The 10,548-nt window shown below is 37.4% G+C and overlaps 1 protein-coding gene across 2 annotated transcripts in view; it reads left to right on the top strand.

Moving 5' to 3' along the window:
• Nucleotides 1-10,548, top strand: part of Anapc4 (anaphase promoting complex subunit 4) — a 31,778-nt gene continuing 21,230 nt past the window's right edge. For both annotated transcript variants that reach the window (XM_026403876.2, XM_077803149.1), the window contains exons 1-8: nt 1-262; nt 2,996-3,101; nt 5,167-5,299; nt 7,082-7,156; nt 7,298-7,324; nt 7,417-7,461; nt 7,966-8,050; nt 10,376-10,480. In XM_026403876.2, coding sequence (XP_026259661.2) covers nt 134-262; nt 2,996-3,101; nt 5,167-5,299; nt 7,082-7,156; nt 7,298-7,324; nt 7,417-7,461; nt 7,966-8,050; nt 10,376-10,480 — 705 coding nt within the window. In that variant the 5' untranslated portion in view covers nt 1-133. The remainder of the gene's footprint in view (nt 263-2,995; nt 3,102-5,166; nt 5,300-7,081; nt 7,157-7,297; nt 7,325-7,416; nt 7,462-7,965; nt 8,051-10,375; nt 10,481-10,548) is intronic.

The following is a 10,548-nucleotide window of genomic DNA, read 5'->3' as shown; positions in this document are numbered from 1 at the left end:
GGAAGGGTAGCTGGGCTGCGTCGGCCGAGCGAGGCGGCTCTCCCCGGGACCCAGGGAGTCTGGCTTTTCGCCCAAGGCCGGTGCCGAGGGCTCCGCCGCCCTCTGACTGGGGTGTGGTTGCAGGGCCGCCCCTATGTTGCGTTTTCCGACCTGTTTCCCATCCTTCCGGGTGGTGGGAGAGAAGCAGCTGCCCCAGGAGATAATTTTCCTGGTCTGGTCGCCTAAGCGGGATCTCATTGCTTTGGCCAACACCGCGGGCGAGGTAAGTGAGCCGGCTGGGTCCACTGGCATTGGGTCGAGAACCCCAGCCCAGTCCGGCTCCCGTGGGCCAGACTGCTGGAGTGTCATCCGTTTCCTGCGCTTGGAGCCCACCTGCGTGCCCCGCCCCAGCTCCAAGGCGGCAGTCAACTTTTAAGTAGTGGAACTGTGAAGGACTGTATCTACCAAAGACGGTTTATTTATATGCCAGTTTCCTGTATTTGGTTCATGAGAAGTTTTCGCTACAACTACACAGCCCTGCATCCTCAAGTCGCCTCCATTCGTTGATTTGTTTCTTGAAAAGCCCATGCATGTGGTGCCACTCTGGAGCAAGGAGGTGGTAGATTCTTGAACCTGCCCTGAGTCTTTTTTCAGTTTAATAGCAGAATAAACATAAATTGTTCTCAAGCCTTACTGCAAATGTGCATGGTGTAGCTACCAATAGGGGAGGTTTTAAGGCTCTGTGTCCTGTTGTCCAACTTTTTATACCTGGGTTGGATGGCCACTTTCCACTTGAAGGTACCTTTAAATTGAAAAAGAATGGTGTGTCACTGGATTCCTGACAATATGTGTGAACGCTGTCAGCGTTTCTAGTCATTTATATTATGCTTTATCTTGTATAACCAGTTTGTAGACGGTTTTCTGCTAAAGGGTAGTCTTATTTGGCAGCCATTTTGTAAGGAAACCTTCACTTATGCATCTTTCCTCCTTGGGCAGGTAAAGTTGTGTTATGTGTAGCCAAAATTTGAAAACTAGGTGGTAAGGCAATCCTAGCAGCTGCAGAAACTTAGCAGCCTGTAAAACTGCATTACCATGTTATCTGCCTTAACTCAGTGTATCAGTATGATGTCTAGTTTCTTAAGGCTCTCCGTGAGTCTTTAGTCTCTCTTCTGCCAGGGTGCTTTGGAATTCTATCATGATTCTGGAGAGATTTACAGGTAATACAGTCGTGGTAGTAGAAAGGAAGGTAGATATTGGGGCATCAAGAGCATTCAGATGGGTATATGATAGTGGGCACTGTTGTTTCCATTTTCTCTAAGAAGCAGCAAAGGGCATTGTCTGAGTGAATATCGAGAAGTAAATTTGGAGGAGAGAGAAGAGGTGTGGAAAAGGTGACAAGACAGGAGGGTCTGGGAAATGTAATAGGATTGCTTGTCCATATTAAGGACTACGGAAGGTTAGTGGTCTAGTAGACAAAGCAGTGAGTATGCTTGTACCTGTTTCTTCATTCTGTTTTGCTCTGTGGATGCAGACATGATTGGGCTTAAGCAGGATTGTTGTTTCACAAGTGTGGCAAAGAGATGCAAAGGAGTTGAAGTTACATGCAAATGTAGTGACCATAGTGATGAATCTTGGATTCTAACCTGATCAAGGAGACTAGTGAGGGTATTTCAGGGTGAGTGACATTGAATAGGTAGTAGAATCAAAGGATTGTATACCCTGATGAGGTTGAGGAATTAGAGTTGGATCTTAGTAGAGATCAGCTGGAAAGTGGGAATGGAAGTTTGAAACAGATTTTGGCAGCATTGTTGGTAGTGATCAGGCCCGGGGCGTGCACCTAGGAGTGGCTGTGGTGAAGTAGGGAAATATGATCATTGGAGAGAGATAGCTGAGAACGCTCACCAAATGTAATAATGAGTAGTTTTGGAAAATGTGAGTGAGCAAGGAGACCAGCTCTTTAAGGAATGAGAAGAATGGCCTAGGGGTCTGTCATATGTTTGGAGATTTTAAAGAAGTCATCCAGAAATGGTATTAAGAATCGAGGAGGATACCTACTTCATCTCCTAGCCCAGTAGAAAGATTACACAGGACATGGGATACAAAACGGCCACCAGCTGCAATGTTACAGGGAAGCAGTAGCCTCAGGTGAGAGGTGCATTTCAGAGAAAAGGATGAAGATAGTGTTTTGAAGATGACCGATTGATCATGAATTGCAAAGGACGTGGAGGGAGAGTGTCAGAAGAAAGAAATAGTGTAGGTAATTCCAGACAAGAGGATCAAATCTAAGGTGTGAGCGATTCTTTGGGAGTCCTGGGTTCCCAAAGGTGACTGATATTATCAGGAATGAAGGGCATTCTGACCTGTGAGGGAAGGCAGGAGACTAGTGAGGCTTCATGTGTGGGGACTAAGGAGATGGGGAGTGGTCCCATCATGCAGTCCTGAAACTTTTCTTCTTTTTTTCCAATGGTTGGTTATATAGAGAGGCTAGAGTAAGGACAGGTTTAGTTTTGAGGCTCAAGGGGCCCCGGAGCATCATACTGACCTTACAAGGTGAGCATTTACTGGTGCAGAAACGCAAATGTAGACTGGGGTAAGTGACTTATTCAAGATTCATGGCTAGAAAGTGATACAGCTGAAATTAGATGCCAAATTGTCTGATCCAAAGTTTAATTATTTTACTATTTACAGCTACTTTTTAAGTGCTATTTATGTTCTTTGTTTCTTTGTTGTTGTTGTTGTCTTTTTCTTGGACAGCCTTTTTATTCCTTTCTAAAAGGTAAATCTGTTGATATAAAAGAAAAATGTACAAGTACAGGGTTAAATTGAAATGCTTATTTTATCGTTTTCTTTCAAAATGCCTTATGTTCATTCAGCTACTTGTCTTCTGTTCCTCTGATAGTTAAATATTTTACTCAGTAGATGATAAGTGTTTAAATTCTTATGTTGGGGGGGTCTAGCTTTATTTTGTTTTTTGAAATAGATTTTTAATTCTGACATTTTATCTGTTTTATCTTAGGTTTTACTTCATCGACTTGCAAGTTTTCATCGAGTTTGGAGTTTTCCACCAAATGAAAATACAGGAAAGGAAGTAACCTGTCTGGCTTGGAGACCAGATGGCAAACGTAATAATAATATTATAAAAAATAACTTTCTTATTTTCATAAAGAGTGTTCTGTATAAAAGCTTATTTCAGAAAGAATTAATTGTGTACACTAAAATTATAAGTTTGGGAATTTAATTTTTTAGAATGCTTTAACAATTTTTCATAGAACTCAGATGAATTTTACCATCTTCTTTCTTTGGCAGATATCTCTGGCAAAGATAACTTTGAAGTGAGATCTAATGGAGTATACAAATGTTTTGGTTTGATTCTTTCCTTCTTGTGCTTGTGCTGCACCATTTGACCCAAGTACCACCTGTCATTTACCAGTCAGTTCAGTGCCACCTTGGCCTTTTTCTCCCAAGAGTATATTTTAGCACTAACTATGTGGCTCATAAATATTCTTTGTGTGTCTATTTACTGCATCTAAACGACTGTTAGCTCTGACTCCGTTTCTTGCAGTTCTGTGCTGTCTTTTTCCTCTTGGTACCTTTCTGTTGTTGTTTGGGTATGGCTTTGATTACTGAACTCTTCTTCCATGTGTTATTTTATAGTGACAGTCCTTATATGAACTGTTGTACACATGTAGACTGTACAGTAAAATATTGTAAATCCTAAAGCCTAAAGTTCATTTGTATTATTGGTGTTTTAGGAAGAAAGTATATTGTTTTTCTGAAGTAAATGATATGTGCTCCTCACTGTTTGTTTTTTGTTTTTTTCTAAATAAACATAAGTACTAGAAATTCCCTGAAAGCCTATCACTTAGCAATTGGTGAACACTTTTCTGACATTTTCTGATAAAATATGTACATATAGAAATCTGTATGTAGGGTTTTAGCAAAATAAGTTATTTGATGCATGCTGTTTTACTGTGTGATTTTTTTCTTTTTTCTTTTTTTGTCTCAGCATGAAAAAATTTAACACATTAATGTTAAATGACAACATGCTAATTTATTATATATTGTAATTTACTAAATATATCCCTCTTGATGTACCTGTATATTATTTCCAGTTGTTGGCTTTATAAAGCAGTGCTGTATAAACATTCTGAACACTGACTGGGAAGAACTTGGTATGATTTCGTAAAATGCTTCCAAAACACTATACTCATTCTATAGTCATTTTGCCCAGAATGTGTATAGAATATGTGTAAAATTAGGGGACTTTTGTTGTGGTGGTTTGTTTTTTATTTATTTATTTTTGGCCATAATGGGGATCAAACTCAGGGTCTTGCACATGTTAGCGAAGCACCACACCTCTGCCCTTACACCCAGAGCCTTAAAATTTGAGGACCTCAAGGTCTTCAAGATGTTACTATCATCATAAAACCAGGATCTCAAAGGTGGAAAGCCAGTGTGTAGAAATGTGCTTAAGTAGATGAGTTTATCATTTTCTTGAAGTACATTTCATGTTTTTGGACAGTAAAATGTGTTTTTTGTTATAGAAAGATCATTTCAAGATACTTTTACATTGTTTTTTAAAACAGGAGGCTCAGATTGCCCCACATCTAGCAGAGTTATGTGTAGCGGTGTGCAGTGAAACTTCGTTGCTCTCTGTTTAGAAATTCTTAAATTGGATATGTTAGGAAGATAGTAGTGACTTATGTAGAGAAACTATAGTAGATAATTATTCAGCCACAGTCAAAGGAGGAAGACTCATCAGTATTCAGTGGTGGTGTTTACTATTCTGGGTTAGACACATAAATAGACTTTTCAAGAACACAGCAGATGGAATCACTTCCTATCTTTTGGACTTGTTTATAGGACCCATATGTCTTGATGATAAGTTAATTCTTAATCTATTAAGACCCATTTTGTATTTTCTGCTTGACAGTAAGATTACAGTCCAGAGTTTTTGATGTTTAAGATGTTAAGGACAATATGTGAGAAAGTAGATTGCTTATGAAATTTGAGCAATTGAAAATAAACTTGGATAATAATGTATATATGTGCAAAGATATCTTTAGTGTTTAATTTCTATGATTAGGATGTGCTTAAAATAGTCCAACTGGGCATTAAGTGAAATACCCATTTATTTTTTTGCAAATGTTACATAATCTTTTTTGATTTTTTATCCCCTTGTTTTAGTTTTGGCCTTTGCTCTTGCTGACACCAAGAAAATTATTTTGTGTGATGTAGAAAAGCCTGAAAGCTTGCATTCTTTTTCTGTGGAGGCTCCGGTTTCTTGTATGCATTGGATGGAAGTGACTGTAGAAAGCAGGTACAGTAATCAGAAAAGAACACTACCAGCAGTAACAATAGCATACCCAGGAAATGTTCATGTTTTGAAATGGGAAAACACTTGTCTTGAGTGTTCAGTGTACACTGCATTTAAATTTTGGTTTACGCCAAGTATGGTGGTATATGCCTGTAATCCATGTGGCTCAGGAGGTTGAGGCAGGAGGATCATAAGTTTGAGGCTGGCATTTCTTAAAAAGGAGTGGGTTAATCCCCAGTACCTAAGTAAATAAATAAAATTAAGTAAATAAAATAAATTGGTTTTAAGGTTATCAAGATAAAATGCTTTAATATTGTGCTGGGTATTTTTTCTTCTAAAATAGTCTATTATTGGAGCAGCAGTGCCTGAATGGTCACGATTTTTCTCTTCATTCATGTTTAGTAGTTTATATCAATGGTTTTATACTTTCAAGTAACGTTAATTAAAATTGAGATTCTGTTTTCTGTTTCACTTTTTTTTTTGGTCTGGAGTTATGTCTTTTGTGTCTTAGTTGAGCATTCTGTTGTGACACTGAATAGATTCTTTCCATGCCCATGGTTTTCATAGTTTCCTTTGTTTGGTGAAAGTATTTTGCCTTAGTGTGTGTAGTGAAGCAATGCACCAGGCTTGCAGTGAAGGTGGACTGAAGGGTCACTGAGTTATGACTAATGTTAAAAAGAAGAAAGGAAGAAAACTGTTTTTCTTTTGAGGGAAATTAGCTTTCTTTTCATTAGCTTTTCCTTTTTAATTAAGTTTCACTAAGTTAATATCAAATGAGTTGTAAGTACTAACTGTTAAGAATTACAAATGAGATGGTGTGAGGGGGAAAAAAAGAAAAAGAAAATGCTAAAGTCTAATCAAAAAAAAAAAAAAAGAATTACAAATGGTTATTTGACTTTCTAGAAGTGGGAGGAGCAGAGCATGCCTTGCAGTTCACGTCCCAGCCCAGTTACCTGCAGAGTATATTCCTAACACGGTATTGCTAACAGTGTAGAAATGTTATGTGGAGATTCTGGGATCTCTCATCTACAGTGTCGAAGTGGGAAAAAATACTTCCCAAGTCACCCCAAGTCACACGTTTCACTTGTTCACTAATTTGTTTCCAACCTCATTTGGAGGTAGACTTGGGAAAGAAAAGTAGTACATAAGACTATTTCAAAATTCATGGTATTTTCTCACACCTGCTGGGTTGTCAACACCCCCCCCAGGTGTATGTAAGCCATAAACCAATAATCAAATGATAGAATGATTGAAATGTTCCTTAAAATTACCCTTTACACTTGTACATTTAGTGTGGTTTCTTATGTGAGAGTTAAGATGTCATAAATCCTCAGTTGGTGTCTGAATACTGAAAGTACATAAAAGCATATTACATTTGTGGAGAAATTGCTTACTATTATTCATTTCTATAAATGTGAAATGTATAGGATGATTTATTTTACAAAAATAACAAATTCCTAGTTTTGCATTTCTCATTTGTGATATTAGAACGATTGTTTTATGATGATACGATATTGTGGCATCTTTTTACTTGATAAGTTTTATAAAACTGGAAGTCTTTGGGCTGAGATCATGGCTCAGTGGTAGAGCACTTGCCTCACATGTGAGGCACTTGGTTCAATCCTCAGCACCACATAAAAATAAATAAAGATATTGTATCCATCTATAGCTAAAAATATTTTTTTAAAAAAACTGAGAGTCTTTTGAAAGAAATGTACATTTTTAGCGAAAAAAGAAGTAAACTCTTTGGTATTTTTATAATGCTTGGTTTTTCTTCCTTTTTAGTGTATTAACATCTTTTTATAATGCTGAGGATGAATCAAATCTTCTCTTACCTAAGCTGCCCACCTTGCCAAAAAAGTAAGTATCATATCATGTGGAATTAATCTTCCACATTTCTCTGTCCTTTATTTTTAATACTGTGGCAATTTTCTTATGCATTAAAATATATATATATATTTCTTTTAAGAGTATTTTTTATCTTTATCTGTTTTCCCCCAGTTATAGCAGCACCTCAAAAATATTTAGGTAAGATAAACCTTTTTCATTTTCAAGTAAGGTAATATTTTATTATTTGAAGATATAGTTGAAAGATGACCAAATTTATTTTTCTATTTTAGTGAAGAAAATTCTGATGAAATTATAAAGCTCTTGGGAGATGTCAGGTAAATCTTGCAGATACCTTAAATAAGTCTGATTTCTTTAAGTTGATATTTCATATTTGAGTCAGTTTTCAGAAGTTTCAAGCAAGTCTTTTGTCATGTTGTTTCATTGTTGATATTAATACCACTAAACAACATAGTGATGTTAATATCTGTTGTTTTTAGTAGAGTCTATCAATGATAAAACTGATGACAATTTAAATTAGCCAGAAAAAGGATTGTTTTGTTATTGATTGCATATAAATATGATTTTTAATGTTATTTTACTATAAACTGGTTTTTCTTTAGGCTGCACAGAAAATTTATATTGTTCTTTTGGGGAAAGTAAAGGAATAGCCTGGATGCAATAAATCTTGAGTGGTAGTAGATTTGTCTGGTTTTTGTTCCCTGTTCGGGGCAGTGTTAGCATGTGGGTTATGTGGGAACAGTAGCCATGTTTTCTGGTTTAAGAACTGAATCGTCTCTGTTGTTGGTTGGTCCTCAGCTTTTTGCATTATTTTTAATTAGGCTGAATATTCTTGTCCTTGGAGGAAGCTCTGGATTTATTGAGCTCTATGCTTATGGAATGTTCAAAATTGCTCGAGTCACAGGGGTAAGTTTTTCTTTAAAAATGTTCTATATTGTTTATCATAGAATATATAGCAGTTTACTTATGGAATGAGAATAAAACCAAGATTTTTCAGTTCTTAAATAGAGGATACAGTGGATAGTGGGATAGTTTCTTCTTTTTTAAAAAATTTATTTATTTTAATTAAGCTTATATGTCAACAGAATGCATTTTGATTCGTTGTACACAATTGCAGCACAACTTTTCATTTCTCTGATTCTACATGATGTAGTGTCACACTGTATGTGAAGTCATGTGTGTACCTAGGTTAATGATGTCCATCTCATTCCACCATCTTTCCTGCATTCATACCCCCTTCCTATCCCTCCCTCCCCAGCCCTCCCTCCCCCTTGCCCAATCAAAGTTCCTTCATTTTCCCCAATCCGCTCCCCCCCTCCCATTATGGATCAGCATCCACGTATTGGAGAGAACATTTGGCCTTTGGTTTTTTGGGATTGGCTTATTTTTCTAAGCATGATATTCTCCAACTCCATCCATTTACCAGCAAATGCCATAATTTTATTCTCTTTTAATGTTGAATAATATTCCATCATTGTGTGTGTGTGTGTGTGTGTGTGTGTGTGTGTGTGTGTGTGTGTGTGTATCACAGTTTCTTTATCCATTCATTTATTGAAGGGCATCTAGGTTGGTTCCACAATTCAGCTCTTGTGAATTGAGCTGCTAAAACATTGATGTGGCTGCGTTACTGTAGTATGCTGATTTTAAGTTCTTTGGGTATAGACCAAGGAGTGGGATAGCTAGGTCAAATGGTGGTTCCATTCCAAGTTTTCTAAGGAATTTCCATACTGCTTTCCAAAGTGGTTGTACCAATTTGTTTTCTTTCTTTCTTTCTTTCTTTTTTTTTTTTTTTTTTTTGGTGGTACGTGGTACGGGGGATTTAATCAAGGAGTGCTTTACCACTGAGCTATATCCCAATCCTTTTTTATTTTTTACTTTGAGACAGGGTGGTTTTTGAGGCTGACCTTCAACTTGCAATCCTTCTGCCTCAGCCTCCCAGGTTGCAGGTATTATAGGCATGCACCACCATTCCCAGAAGATTCAGAGGATAATTTTCTTATTAAGATTAAATAGTAGCAAAATGATATATATGGAGATCAGGAGCTATTGGTAGAACTAGTCAAGTTTTTATCTTTAACCAAAAGATGAGTATGATCTACTTGATTATGATTTTTTTCTAGCTTGCAGTAGATAGGAGTTAGAATTTGTGATTGGAATATAATGAAAGTCATCAGAAGTAATTTTAAGCTTAATACCAAATCTACCACTATTACTAAATCTTGTTGTATTAGGGTTCTCTAGAGGAACAGAATCAATGGGAAATATAATTATAAAAAGAGATTGGCTTAGGTTGGCTTATATGACCAGAAGTTGGATAGTCCATGGTGGCTGTCTGTAGGTTGGAGAGCTGGAAGAACCAGTAACTGTGCGGTGCAAGAGGCTGAAAGCCTCAGAATAAGAGGGACCAGTGGTTCTACACTGGCTCATCAAATGGTTCTGAAAATTCCCTGGAGAATTGCTGGCAGAGTCCGCTTTGGAAGAGTGTGAAGAGGCGAGAGTATGATATCCTCAGACAATCACAGATGCAATCAAGAACCATTCAAGGACTGGGATTGTGGCTCAGTGGTAGAGCTCTTGCCTAGTACGTGTGAGGCACTGGGTTCAATCCTCAGTACCACATATAAATAATTAAAGATATTGTGTCCATCTACAACTTAAAAAAAAAAAAGAACCATTCAAGAAGAATCGAGCTTGTATCTGCTTATGCTTCCTTATTCGCCCAATTTTTATTCCATCCAAGCCATCATCCTATTAGAAGGTGCTGCCCATGTTTAGGGAAGGTCTCCATTTCAGTGTGCTATGCCACATGCCAATTTCTAAACACACTCTCATTGACACACTTAGAAGCCTCTTAATCATTGGCATGTCTTAATCCAGTCTAGTTGACAGTTCAAATTAGCCATTTCACTTGTTCTTTATAGTTTTTTAAAATCTTACTCTTACTATTCCCTAAAGGGGTAGAAAATACAGGCACTTTGGAATAGTTGGTTCTTTTAACACTTGGTATGAGGAGGAGCAGGAATCAGGATATTTGTGTGTTCTTTCAACTGGGAAGGCCCATGCAGGCAGACACCAACCTTCACCTGCTACCTGTGTCCTGTCTATGGCAGGGACCAGGAGTGTGTGTTTTTAATTGTTCAGAACTCTAAATTTTTGCTTTCAGTATTATAAGCAGATGAGACCTAGTGGTAATACCCCGTGTACTCAGGGTGGCTGATAACTATTTTACAGATTGCTGGTACTTGTCTTGCATTATGTTTATCAAGTGATTTGAAGTCGCTATCGGTGGTCACAGAGGTTTCTACCAGCGGTGCTTCAGAAGTTTCATACTTTCAGGTGAGTATTGAAATTTGATACAGTAGAGAGCAATTATATATTTCTTAGGCCTTATAGGGGCTTTTTTG

The sequence above is a fragment of the Urocitellus parryii genome, chromosome 10 (genome assembly GCF_045843805.1).
Source record: "Urocitellus parryii isolate mUroPar1 chromosome 10, mUroPar1.hap1, whole genome shotgun sequence".
NCBI lineage: Eukaryota > Metazoa > Chordata > Mammalia > Rodentia > Sciuridae > Urocitellus > Urocitellus parryii.
The sequence above is the reverse complement of the archived record's forward strand: the minus strand, read 5'-3'. Positions and strand labels throughout refer to the sequence as shown.